The sequence below is a fragment of the Xiphophorus hellerii genome, chromosome 13, assembly GCF_003331165.1.
Source record: "Xiphophorus hellerii strain 12219 chromosome 13, Xiphophorus_hellerii-4.1, whole genome shotgun sequence".
Taxonomy (NCBI): Eukaryota; Metazoa; Chordata; class Actinopteri; order Cyprinodontiformes; family Poeciliidae; genus Xiphophorus; species Xiphophorus hellerii.
Window position 1 is genome coordinate 6,286,317 of NC_045684.1, and position 21,712 is coordinate 6,308,028.

The following is a 21,712-nucleotide window of genomic DNA, read 5'->3' on the forward strand; positions in this document are numbered from 1 at the left end:
CCTGCTGATTGTTTGCTCTTCTTATTCAGTCATGTTTGCTTTGTCGTGTAGGTCACGGTTCAAATAAAAAATATTTACTATTAAAGTATCTTTGACATTTTTATTTATATGTATCTGCAGAGTGAGGTAGAGTTGAAATAATTCAGGCTCACTTTTAAATACTATTTCAGTTTCAGAAATATTATTTTACTTCTTTCAGGGTTTTTTTTTTAATCAATTCTGATATATCCCTTGTTCTTAATCTGTCTCAATCAGTAGCTCTAGAAAAATCTAAAATAAACTGGTAGTGATAATAATGAAAGTAATTTCTTCATAATTAATTTGTGGTTTAGCATTTGTAGAGACTTGATTGTTTTAGTGTCAGTGCAGCTGTTGAGTCAGATCAGTTCCTCTCCAGCTGAGGGAGGTTTTTGTACGACGTTCTATCACTGTGTGAACGAGCTGTGACCCTGCTGACAGTAATAAACTCCTGAATCTTCAGCCTGAACTCCACTGATGGTCAGAGTGAAGTCAGAACCAGATCCACTTCCACTGAACCGAGCTGGAACTCCAGACTGAAGAGTTGTAGCTAAATAAATCAGGAGTTTAGGAGCTTCTGCAGGTTTCTGAAGGTACCAGTGGAGGTTGCTATAAACACCTGAACTGGTTTTACATGTGATGGAGACAGTCTGTCCTGGAGCAACAGACTGAGATCCAGGAGTCTGAGTCAGGATGATGTCTCCTGATGAACCTGGGAAACATGAAAAATAATAATTGAGAGAAACTATGTTTGATTACAAATTATTGATAGTCAAAAGAAAACATTAACATCTTGTTTCAATATTTCTCCATGATAGCAGAATTTTAATGATCATTTCTTCTTCAAACTAAGTTTCTATCAGAGTCTCACCCTGAACCAGGAGCCCCAGGATGGTCAGCAGTGGAGTCAGTGACATCATCATTGTGCTGCTGGTGTGTCAGTGGCTCTGAAAGGCCTGGACAGCCACTGATCAACTCTGACCTCTTAACAGCTGGAGCAGAGAGGCAGGACACATATGCAAACACAGAGTCAGTCACATGGAGCTGAACTGGCAGCAGGTTTCCTCCTGAAACATCAATGTATTAAAGACTAAGAGAGGAACTTTAATAGGGCTCTTTATAATCTTTTACCAGTTAACATTGAAGGAATTTTCTATAGGTCTAGTACTTTTACATCTTTGTGAACTTTATGATGTCAATAAGCAAAACAAACTTTTTACTAGAACATCTTGTTTCTTCTATTCGAACCATTTCTCAAGGGTTTGTTGTTTGCACTTCTCAAACTTTTATTCATAGCTTGATTTTTTCAAAAGAAACAATTACAATACGCTAGAATATTTTTAAAACCATTCAATTAACAAAGAATCAAAATTTTTACATTTAGAAAACGTTTTTTTCTTGCTGACAGACCTCACTAATGTCACATACTTGTTTTCATTTGATAATTCAGAGAAAATGTTTTCATATTTTTCTATCATCCATACCTGACAAACTGTCTATGTCTCTATTTGTTAATTCAATGAAAGAGACTTGACACCACATCTCAGCTTGTTGTATTTCTGTTTGTGGAAATAATCTGGCAGTACCTTTAAAACCAAGTATTCAAAAATTGTTGGTTCTAGTCATCTGGCAGTAGTAAGATCCAGGCTCTAAAAATAAATCCTTTATCAAGCATTAATATTGATTTAGATATGAATTATTTGCCAATACTAATGGCAAACTTAGCAAATCATTTTAAACAAGGCTAACCTAACAATAAAGAACCTCCTGGATTGTTTTTCCTGTCTTCCTACATGTGCTTATGAGAATAAATCCTGTAAGGTGTTTAACAATCATTAAAATATATTTTGGTGTTATTACCGATGGTTTTCCTTGACTTCATGTATGATTGTTTAAAAATAAAACATGGAAAATATTTTTAAACCTTTCTAAAGTCAAAGTTACTTCATTACTTAATTGGAGAATAAGGTGTCAAACATCTAAAAATATAAATGAAATAATATTTTAAAATGTATTAACTGAATATCATAACTGAATGTGTTCTTGTGTTTACTGGAAATATAATTTATGGCCTGATGTGTTCAGTGAACTGTATCAGTGTCTGATGCAGATTCCAGCTGCAGAACAAAGTTCAGTTTCTGTTCAGTCAGACTGAGGGAGGTTTTTGTACGATGATTTTTCACTGTGTGAACACGGGGCCACTGTGGTAACTCTGACAGTAATAAACTCCTGCATCTTCAGCCTGAACTCCACTGATGGTCAGAGTGAAGTCTAATTTATTTCCTGCTCCACTTCCACTGAATCTGGAGGAGATTCCTGAAAATCTGGATGATGTTCTGTAGATCAGAGCTTTAGGAGCTTCTCCAGGTTTATGATGGTACCAGGACAGACAGGGTGTGCCACAATCTACTTGTCTACTGGCCTTACAGTCAATAGTGACAGTCTGACCAAGCTGCACTGATTTGGCTGCTGGTTGAGTCACAACAACATTTTGTCCATCAGATCCTGAGGAGAGAGAAGAAACTCTGGACATGAGATGGTGAAACTCAGCTACACTCCAAATGATTTTCACATGACAGAAAAATGATTTTCCTCACCCTGAGTGAAGCAGAGGAGAGTCCAGATGAGGACGCAGATCAAAGTCATGTTTTTGATGAGGAGGATTTTTGTGTCTTCTGTTGTGATGAAGGACAGCTGTCAGTCATCCAGAGTTCAACTCTCAGGACTATAAACTCTCCCAGAGCGCTGGAGCATGGAGCTGCTGATGCAAATCAGTTTATTTAAGATTTGAATGAAATCCTTTAGATTGTGTTCTTTATACTTGATATTTTATTATAAAGTTCTTGCTTCATGAATATGTATCTGCTATCAGATTTGGGTTAATTCTGGTCTCAAAAAGAAACTTTTCAAATCCAGACATGTTTTTTATTGCTGATTTAACTGAGTCAAATGTTTTAATATTTAGTATCTGCTTATCCATTTTGTTTTCTGTTTTGTCATTTCAAACTTGGTCTACATTGTAAATCAGATCTTAGATCTAAAAAAGGAGAATCTGTAAAAAAAAATGTTTTGTATAAATAAAATTACATTTAGAGAGGAGAAAATATTACATGTATTTTTGATCTACTTTATTTTAAAGTCATTTTTAGTAGGTTTTAAATGTTTTGTAAAATGGCTAATTTTTATTCAATATACTATTGAGTTTCACAGGTTTTACAGTAAAACTAAATTTAAATCATACTGGTGAACTTTAGAAACAAGATTCTAACTTTTAGGTTTTTAAATATGATTGGCACAAAAAGTACAATAAATAAAAACAAAATAAATCTGTTGGATAGAGCTGATAATCATTTCTGTTCAAATTATTTAAATTTAAAAGACTGATTATTTAAACATTTTATTGTGAAATTGAACACATTTGTCGTCTTAATGCAGCAAAGGTTACAGATGTTTCCCACTGATACCAGCTGATTTATAATCAACACATATAAAATATCATAATGGAAGATCTTGTGTTCCCAGTCAGGCCCAGTTAGGCCCAAATGTGCTCAGTTGTATATAGAACAGCTGAATTTATATCTACTGTATGTGTTACATTCCAGTGAACATTGTGCATTTAAATTAATATTAGCCTGATACCAAAAACATAAATTAAAGTTTTATTTTTCTCTAAATCTAAATGAATTCAGGGAGTAAGAGATTAGAAAATATCTTCTAATCATTCACTGTTTTACGTGATGAAGTATGAAAGTAACATCATGAAGATTTTTTTGTTTATATATTTTTATTTATTAAACTGAAACCTGGATGTCAAAGTTCATTAATGACGTTTCCTCAGTGTTTCCATGGATGCAACCGTCCTCCTGCTCTCAGGAGAAATAGAGTCAAAATGATGAAGGATGAATGTGGCAACATTTCTGGTAAAACGTTTCAAAATGTCTGCAATAAAGTTATCATATATTGATAAGGAGTTTTTTTCTCCACCAGGTTATTTATTTAATTTTTTTTATTTATTTTAATGCCTGCATCTCTCTCTGAAAAAGTGTCAAAATATGTATGTTTTTGAGGTGGAACCTTCCCTTTTATATAAACAAAATTATTTATGAGGAATAAACCAAAATTAGTGACTGTTGATGTCAGAAACAATATAATTAATAAATTTATTTTCCAGCTGTGTTTTTCAGGTTGAAACTGTTCATTTAGAGTTTGTTGTGTTCAGAGTCAGAGAGCCGTGTCTCTACAGTCAGAGGTTTTTGTACGACGACTCAACCAGTTTGTATCACTGTGGTACACGTTTGGTGGAGGAACCAGGCTGGATGTTGGAAGTAAGTTCAATATTTCACATATTTTATTATAATATGAGCGGTACACTGTTGTTAGTTTTATCAACAAACTAATATAATTGGAGATGTCCATAATTTAGGTTTATATTAATTTGCTTCAGTCAGTGATGAAAACTGCAGGTTGGGTCAGTAGTTAGAATCATAGAGAGAATAAATTATTTTATTTCTGGTAAAAAGTTTTTTATTTATTATATGAAGGGGAAATGTAATTTTAGTTATATTTAGTTTTTTAAGCCAGAGTCAGTTTGTTGTGTTCAGAGTCAGAGAGCCGTGTCTCTACAGTCAGAGGTTTTTGTACAACGACTCAATTAGTTTGTATCACTGTGGTTGACTTTTGGTGGAGGAACCAGGCTGGATGTTGGAAGTAAGTTTCTGAATATTTAACATTTATTGTGAGATAAATTATGAGAATGATCATAAGAGGATCATGTGTGATGTTTGGAGCAATTTATGTTTTAAACCTTTTCTAAAGAATTGTGGACTTCACATTTTTGTCTTACTAATTAAAACTAGCTCTTAATGTTTTTAAAGTGTATAAGCTAAAAAATTAGGATGAAAGAGTTAATATTCACAGTTTTTTTATTCTATTCATTACTTAAAGAGTGAGGCATTATCAAGCAACATGAGCATCAACTAGTTTTGATTTAGATTTTATAAAAATTTGATGTTTAAGAGTTTATTTAATTCATAATCACATGGAAGAAAAGTAGAGCTCAGTTTATGTTTAATCTTATTTTCTAGTTAATGTATTTCAGGTTATATGAGGACTCTGTGTGCTGATATGCATGAGTTCACAGTGAAGGGAAGTGAAACAGTGTGTGAGGGAGTGACTGGTGGAGCAGAAAAAATGTTCAACTGAAGAATCTTAAAGAAAGTCATTTCTCCCGCAGTAAAGATGGTCCAGATTCTGCTGTCTGGTTAACAGGTGTGTGGTTCCTGTTCTCTAACCTGATTGGTGTCTCCTAGGTGATACCCGCCCCACCCTGACAGTGCTGCCCCCCTCCATTGTGGAGCTGCAGCAGCAGCAGGTTACCCTCATGTGTCTGGCCAACAAGGGCTTCCCCTCAGACTGGACTCTGTCCTGGAAGCTGGACGGCAGCAGCAGCAGCAGCAGCAGCAGCTGGGAGCAGAGCAGGAGCTCCGGGGTGCTGCAGAATGACGGCCTCTACAGCTGGAGCAGCACCCTGAGGCTCCCTGCAGACCAGTGGAGGAAGGTGGGCTCTGTGACCTGTGAGGCCTCCCAGGGCTCCCAGTCTGCAGTCACAGAGACACTGAGGAGAGACCAGTGTTCCCAGTCCTGACCTGACTCTCTGAGACTCTGATACTGGCTTTAATCTGTCACTGCTCTCACTCTTTCTTTGCTGATTATTCTCTATTTTCACTGAGTCATGTTTGCTTGTCATGTTGGTCACTGTTCAGATAATAAATATTTACTCATCAACTTCTGGTTTTCACCTGCGTTTGTATTCAGCTTCAAATCTGTTTATTTGGTCTCACAGTTTTTTCTTTGACTGTTGTTGTTTTTAGACATTATGTGCCCACAGACTAGGATGAAACACCCTGGAAATAAAATTATTCTGATTTCAAAATTATATTTTTGAAATATAGTAAGCTTTAAAAGAAATAAAAATGATATGTTAACATGAACAGGAATTATATATATATAAAATCACATAATTATAACAATGTAGAACAATAAAATGATCTGAAAAATGTTATATAGAAATAGTGTTTAAATTCTGTTTTTTCATTTTGACCACATAGCTATGATTTTTTTTTCTTTTTATCTCAGATTACACCAAATAATAGAAATAAAATGGCTACATTGTAGCATAAATATATGACTAAATGAATGAATGTATTAATAATAAAAAATATATATATACATTTCTGAAAACTTTTACTGTTTTAGTTTCCTTGCAGCTGTTGAGTCAGATCAGTTCCTCTCCAGCTGAGGGAGGTTTTTGTACGACGTTCTATCACTGTGTGAACGAGCTGTAACTCTGCTGACAGTAATAAACTCCTGAATCTTCAGCCTGAACTCCACTGATGGTCAGAGTGAAGTCAGAACCAGATCCACTTCCACTGAAACGAGCTGGAACTCCAGACTGACGAGTTGTAGCAGCATAAATCAGGAGTTTAGGAGCTTCTGCAGGTTTCTGAAGGTACCAGTGGAGATAGTTACTAACATATGAACTGGTTTTACATTTTAGTGAGACAGTCTGTCCCAAAGCAACAGACTGAGATCCAGGAGTCTGAGTCACCATGATTTCTCCTGTTAAACCTGGAAAATACAAAAAGGAAAAAGAATTAAGATCTGAACTGAAAATCATCAACCTGTAGAGAATAACTAAGAAAGTCTGCTGTGTTTTGGTGACCCAATACAGTAGAACATGACTTTGCGATGTCAGTTTTCATCCAAAAATCAAGTTTCTATCAGAGTCTCACCCTGAACCAGGAGCCCCAGGACAGTCAGCAGTAGAGTCAGTGACATCATCATTGTGCTGCTGGTGTGTCAGTGGCTCTGAAAGGCCTGGACAGCCACTGATCAACTTTGACCTCTTAACAGCTGGAGCAGAGAGGCAGGACACATATGCAAACACAGAGTCAGTCACATGGAGCTCAGCTCATCATTCTGTGACGTTACCAGATCAAAGCTGAAAGATTTACATTTGGAAAACCAAGAAATGAGCTTAAACAAGGAGGTTCAGCTTTTCTGAAAATTTATATAGGATGCAAGACTTTTCTATCCATTTTCATTTTCTTTTTTTTTAAAAATATTTTATGGAACAATGATAAAGTTGCTGCATGACTAGATCATAACCAGTACTTTGGAGTTTGATGAAAATAATACAAATATAACTTCAGGGATTAAAAAAGCTTTCAAAGAGAAACAAATGGTGGAGAAGCTTTGAACGAAAACTTAAACACTTTAGAAAATAAGTTATTAACTCATATCACTCCGGGATAAAAGTATGATGTTTGTTTGTTGGACTGATCATTTGCTCAGCCTGAACAGTCCAAAGATTCTACATCTGTTAACATTTTATTCACAGAAACCTAACAAAACTTAAAGCAACTTAGGAATGAAAGTTACAATTTGCACCTATGTTAAATTACACCTATATATGAAACAATCAAATGAGACAAATAAAATAAAAACAAAGATTGAGTTAAGTTGTGAGTATTTAGCAATAACATAACACCTCTTGTTGACAAAGCAAATGTGGTAACTGTTCTCATATTATTTGGACTAAAATATCCATGACATCCACAGAAAATATGAATATTATGAGTAAGTTCAGTAGTTACCATGAGACAAATGATAACTGATGTCATCCAATGATTGATGTATGTCTGTAATATGCCTCTCCTGTTTGAGATTTTTGCAGATGAGCAGAAATGTATTTTTGCTAACATGTTTATTTTGGGGCTGAAATGATCAAGTATGATAAGATGGTAAGAGATTAAAGAGTCTTAGTTTGAAGTGGTGTGCTTTACATCTTGTCTTCTTTCTTTTGTTTTTACCACAATTGATGGCTTTTATTTTACATGAGTGCTATATAAAGAACGGTAACTCTTTATTTGATGGGTTGTGAATAAGACTGTCGTGACACTGTCATAAACATAAGTCTTCATGAATATTTATGACTGTTGTCATAAAATGTCTGTTATGACAACTTGACATTAACCGAGAAATCATGATCTGACATAAATTTGTTATAAAAGTATTACTGAATAAACTTAGCTTTAATAACATAAAGCTACATAATTTTTAAAGTTTAATCAGCAATACTTTTATAACAAATTTATGTCAGATCATGATTTCTTGGTTAATGTCAAGTTGTCATAACAAAGACATTTTGAATAATGTCAACTTTGTATTAAAAGTGTCATGATTCACTGAATGACACTTAATGACAACAGTCATAAATATTCTTGAAGACGTATTCATGTTCATGACAGGTGTCATGTCATGTTTATGACGATGTCATGACAGTCTTATTCACAACCCGTCAAATAAAGTGTTACCTAAGGAACTTATAAATCATAGTTTACCTGCTATTGCTGGTTGATCGTTTTAAACATGATGTTAAAGTATAATGAAGAAAATAGGCAAACGTGTGAAAACTTTTACTGTTTGTCCATTGGGCGACTCTGGCTCTTTGGTAGAGTAGTCGTCTTGCGATCGGAAGGTTGTAGGAAGGTTCGATTCCAGCTTCCTCCTGCCACATGTCGATGTGCCTCTGGGCAAGGCACTTAACCCCAAATTGCCTACCAATCTGCGTATTGGTGTATAAATGTGTTTGTGAGTGTGACTGGGTGAATGTGACTCTAGTGTAAAGCGCTTTGAGTGGTCAAAATGACTGGAAAAGCGCTATATAAGTTCAGTCCATTTACCATTTATTAGTTTCACTGAGTTTCATGAATTGTTTGCAAATTTTAATGAAAGTGAATCTTATGTTGAATTTAAATACTGCAATTTTCAAAGAATCTGCACCATGTGAAGAGGATTAGAGATTACATAAATATGAAATTTCATGAGGCAAAAGTCTATCATTTATTGTCATGTTTTTGTGCCTCTGACGAAGTGCACCAGCTTCAGCAGCTGCTGGAAGCTGCAGCAACCACTTCAGTTTCAGTTCAGTCTGAGACCTAGGGAGGTTTTTGTATGACTGTTTTTCACTGTGTGAACACGTCGTGAGTGTTTGATGGGAATTCTCCCTTACAGTAGTAAACTGCAGCATCTTCAGTCTGAACTCCACTGATGGTCAGAGTGAAGTCAGAGTTTGATCCACTGCCTGTAAAACGACTTGGAGTCCCTGATGCTCGAGTGCTGGTGGAGTACAGCAGGAGCTTAGGAACCTCTCCATCTTTCTGCTGGTACCAGGCTAAACGGTTGGAGCTATAAACATTGTGACTGGTCTTACAGCTGATGGTGACAGATCGTCCCAAGGAAGAGCTCACTGCTGCAGGCTGAGTCACTGTAGGTTGGATTTTGGATTCTAATAATAATTAAAAAAAACACACATTAAACACCTTTGTGAACTTGCCAACCAATTTTCAGAGGGACAGATGTTCATAGAGGAGAGGAGTTGGATTCTCTGGACTTTACCTGTGAAGCAGCAGCAGAGGAGAGTCCAGATGAGGACGCAGATCAAAGTCATGTTTTTGATGAGGAGGATTTCTGTGTCTTCTGTTGTGATGAAGGACAGCTGTCAGTCATCCAGTGTTCAACTGTCAGGACTATAAACTCTCCCAGAGCGCTGGAGCATGGAGCTGCTGATGCAAAGAGGCTCTATGGAAATGCTTTGACTGACTACAACAGGTCACAGGTCACTCTGCTGTTGATCAGTTAACCAATCAGTTTCATTTCAGTAATTTATTGTGCCTCATAATTGTGGTCTTTTGACATTTATTGTAAAACACAAATGTTGATCTTCTCAACTCTATTTATGATATTTACCTACTGAAATCTAAAAAAAATCCTAAAAGTATCACTATGTTGCAATTATCTTATGGTGGGTATTCTTCTTTCCAATCTTTTGTCATATTTCCAGCCAATACCTTTCCAAACATTCATATTGTTTCAGATATTAAGCAAAACTTGTGTTTTGATTTCTGTGTTTAAACCTTTAAAGGTGTGTTGACGTAGCAGGCTTGTGTAATGTGTTTTTTTCAATTCTTACTCATGGAATTAAAAATACTGACACTGAAACCTGTCAGCAAAGCAGCATCTGGCTGCATTTTAAAAATATTATATATTATATGATATAATAATAACTTATTTTGTATGGGTTTGTTTGGTAGATTTCTTTCCACTGTTTTGCTCAAAAATGAAAAGTTTGATTAAAATATTATGCAAAAGTAAGAAAGCCTGCTTGCGTCACAGAACAAGCACATAAAATTAAGCAAGTGTAAGGCTACACATAAAGGGAACCCTGAACGTAAAAGAAGTAATCAAACAAAAAGTTGAGCTAAACTATGTGGCTGCACATGGCAATAAATTAAAGACGAAAAATTTTCCATCACTAACTGAAACTAACAGTCTTAATTTAGTACAAAATTTGTATTTTATTCCCTACATGTACAACTTGTGTTTCAGTTCAGCTTTGGATCAGTTCCTCTGCAGTGGTGAGGGTTTTGTACGAAGTTGCATCACTGTGTGAACGGGACGTTCTCACTATGTTGACAGTAATAAACTCCTGCATCTTCAGCCTGAACGCTGCTGATGGTCAGAGTGAAATCAATATCATATCCGCTTCCAGTGAAACAATCAGACACTCCAGTCCAACGTGTTATAGCTTCATAGATCAGGAGCTTAGGAGCTGCTCCAGGTTTTTGAAGGTACCAGTGCAAATAATCATCAACAGGCGAACTGGCTTTACAGCTAAAGGAGACAGTCTGTCCTGGAGTAACGGACTGAGATCCTGGAGTCTGAGTCAGGATGATGACTGCTGAGGAACCTAAAAACAGGACACAGAGAGATATTGACACAAATCCAGATCAGGATTCACTTGTAATGGATGGTTCATTTGATTATTTTTCAATGTTTCTTAATCACAGCAAATAGAATCCTAAACCAAATTTCTATCAGAGTCTCACCCTGATCCAGGAGCCCCAGGATGGTCAGCAGTAGAGTCAGTGACATCATCATTGTGCTGCTGGTGTGTCAGTGGCTCTGAAAGGCCTGGACAGCCACTGATCAACTCTGACCTCTTAACAGCTGGAGCAGAGAGGCAGGACACATATGCAAACACACACAGTCAGTCACATGGGGCTGAACTGGCAGCAGGTTTTCTCCTCACTGCTGGAACCATGCTGATAATGTCAGTAAATATCTAAATGTATTTCTCTTTTTGGTGTCATTATAACCACATTTTATTTTTTCTTTGCAATTTGTAGTGGCATTTCAAAAGAGTAACTATTGATTTTAAAAAAAATATCTACCCTGTTGTAATTCATCCTCTGATCATCTTGATAAAGTTTCTGACTGAAAACTTTTATTTTGTATTGAAATATTTTGTCATCATTTTAACAACAATCTTCCTAATTTTTCTGAACTGATTGCTTGATATGATTAATTTTCAATGATTTGGCAAAAAAGTAAAACAATCAGCCCATTTGTGCTGACCATGGTTTGCTTTAAGTAATCTCAGACCAACACTTATAAAACTCTGACTAAACATTGTTTTAATCTTATTTAACTTTTTAATATTTTAGAGGATCGTAGCAGGAATTTATCCTGTCACTGATTGTGTTGTTGTGTTTAATAGAGATATATTTTGTGGACCTCATGTGGGTGTTCAGTGAACTGTTTCAGTCTGTGCAGCTGCTTCCATCTTTATAATTCAGTTTCTGTTCAGTCAGACTGAGGGAGGTTTTTGTACGATGATTTTTTACTGTGTGAACACGTACTGACTGTTGATGTAATGATAACTCTGACAGTAATAAACTCCTGCATCTTCAGCCTGAACTCCACTGATGGTCAGAGTGAAGTCTAATCCATTTCCTGCTGAACTTCCACTGAATCTGGAGGAGATTCCTGAAGATCTGGTTGATATTCCATATATCAGAGGTTTAGGAGCTTCTCTCGGTTTCTGATGGTACCAGGACAGACAGACCTGTGAATTGCTGCTGCATTGAGATGTTGAAAGTGCCTGACTGGCCTTACAGTCAATAGTGACAGTCTGACCAAGCTGCACTGATTTGGCTGCTGGTTGAGTCACAACAACATTTTGTCCATCAGATCCTGAGGAGAGAGAAGAAACTCTGGACATGAGATGGTGAAACTCAGCTACACTCCAAATGATTTTCACATGACAGAAAAATGAGTTTCCTCACCCTGAGTGAAGCAGAGGAGAGTCCAGATGAGGACGCAGATCAAAGTCATGTTTTTGATGAGGAGGATTTCTGTGTCTTCTGTTGTGATGAAGGACAGCTGTCAGTCATCCAGAGTTCAACTGTCAGGACTATAAACTCTCCCAGAGCGCTGGAGCATGGAGCTGCTGATGCAAATCAGTTTATTTAAGATTTGAATGGAATCCTTTAGATTATGTTCTTTATACTTGATATTTTATTATTAAGTTCTTGCTTCATCAATATGTATCTGATATCAGATTTGGGTTAATTCTGGTCTCAAAAATACACTTTTCAAATACAGACATGTTTTTATTGCTGATTTAACTGAGTCAAATGTTTTAATATTTAGTATGTGCTTATCAATGTTGTTTTCTGTTTTGTCATTTCAAACCTGGGCTACATTGTAAATGAGATCTTAGATCCAAAAAAAGGAGAAACTGTAAAACAAAATGTTTTGTATCATTGAAATTACATTTAGAGAAGAGAAAATATTACATGTATTTTTGGTTTAATTTATTTTAAATTCATTTATTAGTAGGTTTTGAATGTTTTGTAAAATGTTAATATATCATTATGCTATTGAGTTTCACAGGTTTTACAGTAAAACTCAATTTAATTCAAACTGGTGAACTTTAGAAACAAGATCCTGACTTTTACGTTTTTAAATATGATTGGCACAAAAAGTACAATAAATAAAAACAAAGTAAATCTGTTTGATAGAGCTGATAACCATTTCTGTTCAAATTATTTACATTTAATTGGCTGAATATTTAAACATTTCATTGTGAAATTGCTTGAAACCATTTGTCGTCTTAATGCAGCAAAGGTTACAGACGTTTCCCACTGATACCAGCTGATTTATAATCCACACATAAAAAATATCATAATGGAAGATCTTGTGTTCTCAGTCAGGCCCAGTTAGGCCCAAATGTGCTCAGTTGTATATAGAATAGTTGAATTTATATCTGTTGTATGTGTTACATTCCAGTGAACATTGTGTATTTAAATTAATGTTAGCCTGATACAAAAACATAAATTAAAGTTTTTTTTCTCTAAATCTAAATGAATTCAGGGAGTAAGAGATTAGAAAATATCTTCTAATCATTCAATCATGTTTTACTTGTTGAAGTATGAAAGTATCATCATGAAGATTTTTTCATATATATATATTTATTTTTTAGACTGAAACCTGGATGTCAAAGTTCAATAATGATGTTTCCTCAGTGTTTCCATGGATACTACCGTCCTCCTCCTCTCAGGAGAAATAGAGTCAAAAGGAAACAGTTTTGTGTGGCAACATCTCTGGTAAAACGTTTCAAAATGTCTGCAATAAAGTTAACATATATTGATAAGGATTATGTCTCCACCAAGTTATTTATTTATTTATTTATATTTTTTTATGCCTGCATCTCTCTCTGAAAAAGTGTCAAAATATGTATGTTTTTGTGGTGGAACCTTCCCTTTTATATAAACAAAAACATTTATGAGGAAGAAACCAAAATTAGTGACTGTTGATGTCAGAAACAATATAATTAAATATATTTTCCAGCTGTGTTTTTCAGGTTGAAACTGTTCATTTAGAGTTTGTTGTGTTCAGAGTCAGAGAGCCGTGTCTCTACAGTCAGAGGTTTTTGTACGACGACTCAACCAGTTTGTATCACTGTGGTACACGTTTGGTGGAGGAACCAGGCTGGAGTTTGGAAGTAAGTTCAATATTTCACATTTTATTATAATATGAGCGGTACACTGTTGTTAGTTTTATCAATAAACTAATATAATTGGAGATGTCCATAATTTGGGTTTATATTAATTTGCTTCAGTCAGTGATGAAAACTGCAGGTTGGGTCAGTAGTTAGAATCATAGAGAGAATAAATTATTTTATTTCTGGTAAAACGTTTTTATTTATTATATGAAGGGGAAATGTAACATAAGTTATATTTCGTTTTTTAAGCCAGAATCAGTTTGTTGTGTTCAGAGTCAGAGAGCCGTGTCTCTACAGCCAAAGGTTTTTGTACGACGAATCAATTAGTTTGTATCACTGTGGTTGACTTTTGGTGGAGGAACCAGGCTGGATGTTGGAAGTAAGTTTCTGAATATTAAACATTTATTGTGAGATAAATTATGGGAATGATCATAAGAGGATCATGTGTGATGTTTGGAACAATTTATTTTTGAAACCTTTTCTAAAGAATTGTGGACTTCACATTTTTGTCTTACTAATTAAAACTAGTTCTTAATGTTTTTAAAGTGTATAAGCTAAAAAAATTAGGATGAAAGAGTTAATATTGACAGTTTTTTTGTTTTATTCTATTCATTACATAAAGAGTGAGGCATTATCAAGCAACATGAGCATCAATTAGTTTTGATTTAGATTTTATAAAAATGTTATGTTTAAGAGTTTATTTCATTCATAATCACATGGAAGAAAAGTAGAGCTCAGTTTATGTTTAATCTTATTTTCTAGTTAATGTATTTCAGGTTATATGAGGACTCTGTGTGCTGATATGCATGAGTTCACAGTGAAGGGAAGTGAAACAGTGTGTGAGGGAGTGACTGGTGGAGCAGAAAAAATGTTCAACTGAAGAATCTTAAAGAAAGTCATTTCTCCCACAGTAAAGATGGTCCAGATTCTGCTGTCTGGTTAACAGGTGTGTGGTTCCTGTTCTCTAACCTGATTGGTGTCTCCTAGGTGATACCCGCCCCACCCTGACAGTGCTGCCCCCATCCAGTGTGGAGCTGCAGCAGCAGCAGGTTACCCTCATGTGTCTGGCCAACAAGGGCTTCCCCTCAGACTGGACTCTGTCCTGGAAGCTGGACGGCAGCAGCAGCAGCAGCAGCAGCTGGGAGCAGAGCAGGAGCTCCGGGGTGCTGCAGAATGACGGCCTCTACAGCTGGAGCAGCACCCTGAGGCTCCCTGCAGACCAGTGGAGGAAGGTGGGCTCTGTGACCTGTGAGGCCTCCCAGGGCTCCCAGTCTGCAGTCACAGAGACACTGAGGAGAGACCAGTGTTCCCAGTCCTGACCTGACTCTCTGAGACTCTGATACTGGCTTTAATCTGTCACTGCTCTCACTCTTTCTCTGCTGATTATTCTCTATTTTCATTGAGTCATGTTTGCTTGTCATGTTGGTCACTGTTCAGATAATAAATATTTACTCATCAACTTCTTGTTTCCACCTGCTTTTTTATTCAGCTTTAGATATTTTAGCTATGTTCAACTGTTTTACTTATTTATGTCTTGCCTTTATTCTCTTTAGACATCGTCTCTATCCGTCACAAGAGTACAATTAAATGCCCTGCAAATCATTATTAAATTTAAAAACATATTTGGAATACAGTTTTAAAGCTAAGGAAAAAATATTTAGGAACTACCATCATCAGAATAAAGAGGTTTTTCAAAAATGTCTGCTTGGAACAAAAATTATTTGAAAAAAAAACATTTCAAAATAAAAATTGTTTAAACTCCTAGTGCCCTTTGTGTCTTTAATTGTTCTAACCAAGTAGCAAATACCACTGAAGGAATTCTCTGTAGGTCTAGGATTTTTAGATCTTTATGAACATTTTGATGTGAATAAGCAAAACAATCTTTTAACTGCAACATCTTGTTTTTCCTATTCAAACTATTTCCCAAAGGTTTGTTGTTTCCACTTCTCAAGCTTTTGTTCATAACTTGATTTATTCAAAAGAAAAAATATTAATCAGCTGGAACCTTTTAAAAACAATTTTATTGGCAAAGAATCCAAGTTTTTAATTTTATAAAAAGTTATGAAAAAAAATGTTTAGGAACTACCATCACCAGCAGTCAGAAGGTTTTCAAGAATTACTGCATGGAACAAAAAATAATTTGAAAAAATATTTCTATAAATAGTTTAAACTCCAAGTGCTTTTGTTTCTTTAATTGTTCTAACCAAATGGCAAAGAATTATTATTATTATTATTATTATTATTATTTATTTAGTCTCATATCCAAATATATATATATTAGTAGAAAACGACTGAATGAATAAATTAAAAACTTTTAAAAAATAGAAAATTAATAAAAATAAATAAATAATTTGTGGAAACGTTCAATGTTTTAGTTTCAGTGCAGCTGTTGAGTCAGATCAGTTCCTCTCCAGCTGAGGGAGGTTTTTGTACGACGTTCTATCACTGTGTGAACGGGGAGCTGCTACCCTGCTGACAGTAATAAACTCCTGAATCTTCAGCCTGAACTCCACTGATGGTCAGAGTGAAGTCAGAACCAGATCCACTTCCACTGAACCGAGCTGGAACTCCAGACTGAAGAGTTGTAGCTAAATAAATCAGGAGTTTAGGAGGTTCTGCAGGTTTCTGAAGGTACCAGTGGAGATAGCTACTAACATATGAACTGGTTTTACATCTAATAGAGACAGTCTGTCCTGGAGCAACAGACTGAGATCCAGGAGTCTGAGTCAGGATGATGTCTCCTGATGAACCTGGAAAATATGGAAAATAACAATTGAGAGAAACTATGTTTGATTACAAATGATTGATAATCTCTGAATAGACAAAAGAAAACATTAACATCTTGTTTCAATATTTTTCCATCTTCTTCAAACTAAGTTTCTATCAGAGTCTCACCCTGAACCAGGAGCCCCAGGATGGTCAGCAGTAGAGTCAGTGACATCATCATTGTGCTGCTGGTGTGTCAGTGGCTCTGAAAGGCCTGGACAGCCACTGATCAACTCTGACCTCTTAACAGCTGGAGCAGAGAGGCAGGACACATATGCAAACACACAGTCAGTCACATGGAGCTGAACTGGCAGCAGGTTTCTTCCTCACTGCTGTTACATCTTAATGTTCACATTTAATTCAATTTAATTTATTCACAATAAATGTCAGCTCCAAGCACTTCAGGAATTCAACATTTATAACTTTTTTACACAGATTTATGATTCAATAAGTCTAATTGTTTGCATCTTCCTTGTGTCAATATAAAATAATTTCTGAGTTTTCCATGAAAATATGGAAACATAATATGAACCCAGAAACAACCAACCTAATGCAATAACTTTATTCAATCAACTTCTCTAGTCTGAATTCAGGCATGCTTTTTTACTAGTTCATTTATTGGAGTCAATGTTTAAAAATGTCTTCATATTGTTTCTGTATTTGTGCATTTTTTGTTTTATCAAAGCAGTGAAATCTACAACTTCAAGGAGTCAACCTGTATAAAAACCTGTATAAAAAAACTGTATAAAATAAAAACAAATAAAAATTAGATATCAGAAAAGCTTAAACATATTCTAGGTTTATTATATTCAAAAATAATTTTTAGTTAGGTTTTGAATGTTATATAAAACAGTTGAATTTCATGGAATATACTCTTGAGTTTCTCAGGTTTTATGGTAAAATGACAACATTTTATTATAAATGTTGTCATTTATGGTAAATTGAACATAGAGTATTTCTGTTGAAATTATTTTAACATTTTAATTATTTAAAAGGTTGATTATTAAAACATTTTTTGACAACTGCTTTGAAATTTCTTCACTCCACTTGTCATCTTATTGCATCCAATGTGGCAGACGTTTCCCACTGACACCAGCTGATTCAGGCCCAATTAGGCCCAAATATGCTGGTTTGTAGATTGAATGGCTGAACTTATATCTATTGTATTTGCTACATTCTTTTGAACAATCTGTACTTAAAGTAATATTAGCCTGATGCCAGAAACAAGTGACTGTTTTTTTATTCTAAATTTAAATCAATTCAAGGAGTAAGAGATTAGACAATAATGTCTTTTAATCCTTGGATCATTACTTTTTCACTATCAAGTATGAAGGTAACATCTTAAAGATGTTTTTTTATATATTTATCAGACGGAAAGCTATATGTCATCAAAGTTCAAAGCTTAACAATGATGCTTCCTCATGGATCCAGAAGAAAGACGATACAAAGGGAAACTTTGGCAAATTTTCTGATAATTTGTTTCAAAATTTTTAAAGATACTTTGTATTGATAAGGACTATGTTTGTTTCACGCTTTTTCTCTTTTGCTCCAGAAAGGAGATCAACAAATGTCTGTTTTTGTTGTTGAGTAGTCTGGATTTAACAATAGAAATCTTCATAAAAGTTCATGAACAATGAATTAAAATTAGTGACTGTTCATATCAGAAAAAAACAGAATTAATAAATAACCTTTCCAGCTGTGTTTTGGAGGCTGAAACTGTTCATTTAGAGTTTGTTGTGTTCAGAGTCAGAGAGCCGTGTCTCTACAGTCAGAGGTTTTTGTACGACGACTCAACCAGTTTGTATCACTGTGGTGGACGTTTGGTGGAGGAACCAGGCTGGATGTTGGAAGTAAGTTGAATATTTCACATATTTCACTGTTACCTGAGATGCACAATGTTGTTAGGTTCATCAACAAACTAATACAAAAAAAGATGTCCATAATTAAAGTTTTTATTAATTTGCTTCAGTCAGTGATGAAAACTCCAGACTGGGTCAGTAATTAAAATCATCAAGAGAGAATAAATTGTTATTTTATATCTGGTAGAAAGAATTGTGTTGATTATATGAAGGGAAAATATAACTTAAGTTTCATGCAGTTTTTTAAACCAGAACCAGTTTGTTGTGTTCAGAGTCAGAGAGCCGTGTCTCTACAGTCAGAGGTTTTTGTACGACGACTCAATTAGTTTGTATCACTGTGGTGGACTTTTGGTGGAGGAACCAGGCTGGGTGTTGGAAGTAAGTTTCTGAATATTTAACATTTATTGTGAGATAAATTATGAGAATGATCATAAAACGATCATGTGTGATGTTAGGAGCAATTTATTTTTTAAATATTTTCCAAGGAATTGTGGACTTCACATTTCTCTATTACTAATTAAATGAAATAAAACATTTAAATAATGCTGAAACATGTTATTCTTCAAGCAAGTTTTTAATGTTTCTATATTGTTTCAACTAAAATATTAGGATGAAAATCACATTTACTCAAAAGTTTCATTGAACTATTTCAAAATGTTTTGTAATGACCTTTAAATTACAGTTTTAAAATTGATGTGAGACAATATATTATTTTTAAAATTGTATTCATTGTCATTTATGCCCAACAGCTGATCTGCTATAAAAATTAATATTGACTGTTTTTTGCTTTATTTTATTTATTACTTTAAAAAAGTGAAACATTATCTACCAAGATAAGTATTTTTGATTCAGATGTTTTAAAACGATTATATTTAAGATTTAATTTAACGTATAATCACATGGAAGAAAAGTAGAGCTCAATTTATGTTTAATCTTATTTTCTAGTTTACTGTATTTCAGGTTATATGAGGACTCTGTGTGCTGATATGCATGAGTTCACAGTGAAGGGAAGTGAAACAGTGTGTGAGGGAGTGGCTGGTGGAGCAGAAAAATGTTCAACTGAAGAATCTTAAAGAAAGTCATTTCTCCCAGTAAAGATGGTCCAGATTCTGCTGTCTGGTTAACAAGTGTGTGGTTCCTGTTCCCTAACCTGATTGGTGTCTCCTAGGTGATACCCGCCCCACCCTGACAGTGCTGCCCCCCTCCAGTGTGGAGCTGCAGCAGCAGCAGGTTACCCTCATGTGTCTGGCCAACAAGGGCTTCCCCTCAGACTGGACTCTGTCCTGGAAGCTGGACGGCAGCAGCAGCAGCAGCAGCAGCTGGGAGCAGAGCAGGAGCTCCGGCGTGCTGCAGAATGACGGCCTCTACAGCTGGAGCAGCACCCTGAGGCTCCCTGCAGACCAGTGGAGGAAGGTGGGCTCTGTGACCTGTGAGGCCTCCCAGGGCTCCCAGTCCGCAGTCACAGAGACACTGAGGAGAGACCAGTGTTCCCAGTCCTGACCTGACTCTCTGAGACTCTGATACTGGCTTTAATCTGTCACTGCTCTCACTCTTTCTCTGATGATTATTCTCTATTTTCACTGAGTCATGTTTGCTTTGTCATGTTGGTCACTGTTCAGATAATAAATATTTACTCATCAACTTCTGGTTTCCACCTGCTTTTGTATTTATTTTAAAGTAAGTTTGAATTCAGTGTTTATATGTCAAAACTATCATATTTTTTTAATCAAACCAGAGTTTGGAGTTTACTGCTGTTGGGTCATTTAAGATTTTGAAGCAATTCTTGCAAATTTTTATATTTAACACATAAAACTATTTTGTAACTCGGTGTTTTAAAAAACATGACGTCACAAATTGTTCATGTTCTTCTATTGCTGCCTTTATAAATTGCTGTTTTAGCAAAAGAAGTCAGAGTTTGGTTTATTATAGATTATTATGGCTAATTCAAATAATTTGGTCATTTGACAAAAATATTTGTTTCAACCATTTTCTGTATTGTGACTGAAGAGTTTGAACAGACAAGAAATGACATCATTGTAATGTTTCACATTGTGGATCTCTAAACTCAAGCAGAGTTAAAGAAATGTTTCTACTCACTCTTAAAAGCTTGGCTACATGAACAATTTCTAATTGTTACATGAATTTCTTTTCACTTTATTCGTTTTCTTTGATCAGTCCAAATTCATCATTCTATATGATTTAGTCATAGGACTTAAAAAAAAAAAGAAAAACTACTGGAAAAAAAAAAAAACACAAGAAGAAGAATTCTACATTATTAAGAGTTGAACATTTCTGAAAACTTTTACTGTTTTAGTTTCAGTGCAGCTGTTGAGTCAGATCAGTTCCCCTGAAACTGAGGGAGGTTTTTGTACGACGTTCTATCACTGTGTGAACGGTCTGTCATAACCCTGCTGACAGTAATAAACTCCTGAATCTTCAGCCTGAACTCCATTGATGGTCAGAGTGTAATCAGAACCAGATCCACTTCCACTGAACCGAGCTGGAACTCCAGACTGAAGAGTTGTAGCATAATAAATCAGGAGTTTAGGAGCTTCTGCAGGTTTCTGAAGGTACCAGTTGAGATAGCTACCAACACCTGAACTGGTTTTACATGTGATGGAGACAGTCTGTCCTGGAGCAACAGACTGAGATCCAGGAGTCTGAGTCAGGATGATGTCTCCTGATGAACCTGGAAAATATGAAAAATAGCAATTGAGAGAAACTATGTTTGATTACAAATTATTGATAGACAAAAGAAAACATTAACATCTTGTTTCAATATTTCTCCATGATAGCAGAATTTTAATGATCATTTCTTCTTCAAACCAAGTTTCTATCAGAGTCTCACCCTGAACCAGGAGCCCCAGGATGGTCAGCAGTAGAGTCAGTGACATCATCATTGTGCTGCTGGTGTGTCAGTGGCTCTGAAAGGCCTGGACAGCCACTGATCAACTCTGACCTCTTAACAGCTGGAGCAGAGAGGCAGGACACATATGCAAACACAGAGTCAGTCACATGGAGCTGAACTGGCAGCAGGTTTCCTCCTCACTGCTGGAACCATGCTGATAATGTGAATAAATATTGAAAATTGTGTCTTTATGGTGTTATTATACTCTCATTATAGTTTTTTACTCCATGTATCATTAAACATGACATAGGT

At 35.5% G+C, this 21,712-nt stretch overlaps 11 gene segments (V, D, J or C); 3 read left to right on the plus strand and 8 right to left on the minus strand.

Moving 5' to 3' along the window:
* Positions 1 to 255: 255 nt before the first annotated feature.
* LOC116731177 (immunoglobulin kappa variable 1D-12-like) lies at positions 256 to 1,237 on the minus strand. The segment is given in 2 exon segments: positions 256 to 730; positions 890 to 1,237. Coding segments are annotated over 2 exon segments (357 nt in total).
* An 831-nt stretch (positions 1,238 to 2,068) lies between these two features.
* LOC116731171 (Ig kappa chain V region 3374-like) lies at positions 2,069 to 2,866 on the minus strand. The segment is given in 2 exon segments: positions 2,069 to 2,523; positions 2,616 to 2,866. Coding segments are annotated over 2 exon segments (375 nt in total).
* A 1,755-nt stretch (positions 2,867 to 4,621) lies between these two features.
* Positions 4,622 to 5,802, plus strand: LOC116731181 (Ig kappa-b4 chain C region-like). The segment is given in 2 exon segments: positions 4,622 to 4,725; positions 5,328 to 5,802. A coding segment is annotated over 1 exon segment (264 nt).
* Positions 5,803 to 6,264: 462 nt separating this feature from the next.
* On the minus strand, positions 6,265 to 6,907 carry LOC116731180 (immunoglobulin kappa variable 1-39-like). The segment is given in 2 exon segments: positions 6,265 to 6,645; positions 6,810 to 6,907. Coding segments are annotated over 2 exon segments (357 nt in total).
* A 2,107-nt stretch (positions 6,908 to 9,014) lies between these two features.
* On the minus strand, positions 9,015 to 9,688 carry LOC116731173 (Ig kappa chain V region K29-213-like). The segment is given in 2 exon segments: positions 9,015 to 9,367; positions 9,478 to 9,688. Coding segments are annotated over 2 exon segments (375 nt in total).
* An 832-nt stretch (positions 9,689 to 10,520) lies between these two features.
* Positions 10,521 to 11,013, minus strand: LOC116731608 (immunoglobulin kappa variable 2D-29-like). The segment is given in 2 exon segments: positions 10,521 to 10,828; positions 10,968 to 11,013. Coding segments are annotated over 2 exon segments (354 nt in total).
* A 245-nt stretch (positions 11,014 to 11,258) lies between these two features.
* LOC116731167 (immunoglobulin kappa variable 3-15-like) lies at positions 11,259 to 12,595 on the minus strand. The segment is given in 2 exon segments: positions 11,259 to 12,114; positions 12,207 to 12,595. Coding segments are annotated over 2 exon segments (402 nt in total).
* A 1,455-nt stretch (positions 12,596 to 14,050) lies between these two features.
* On the plus strand, positions 14,051 to 15,386 carry LOC116731609 (Ig kappa-b4 chain C region-like). The segment is given in 3 exon segments: positions 14,051 to 14,068; positions 14,255 to 14,306; positions 14,915 to 15,386. Coding segments are annotated over 3 exon segments (402 nt in total).
* An 874-nt stretch (positions 15,387 to 16,260) lies between these two features.
* Positions 16,261 to 17,002, minus strand: LOC116731175 (Ig kappa chain V-III region MOPC 63-like). The segment is given in 2 exon segments: positions 16,261 to 16,677; positions 16,823 to 17,002. Coding segments are annotated over 2 exon segments (360 nt in total).
* A 1,018-nt stretch (positions 17,003 to 18,020) lies between these two features.
* LOC116731610 (Ig kappa-b4 chain C region-like) lies at positions 18,021 to 20,193 on the plus strand. The segment is given in 3 exon segments: positions 18,021 to 18,026; positions 18,879 to 18,930; positions 19,721 to 20,193. Coding segments are annotated over 3 exon segments (390 nt in total).
* LOC116731174 (probable non-functional immunoglobulin kappa variable 6D-41) lies at positions 20,021 to 21,577 on the minus strand. The segment is given in 2 exon segments: positions 20,021 to 21,241; positions 21,401 to 21,577. Coding segments are annotated over 2 exon segments (360 nt in total).
* Between the last annotated feature and the right edge of the window lie 135 nt (positions 21,578 to 21,712).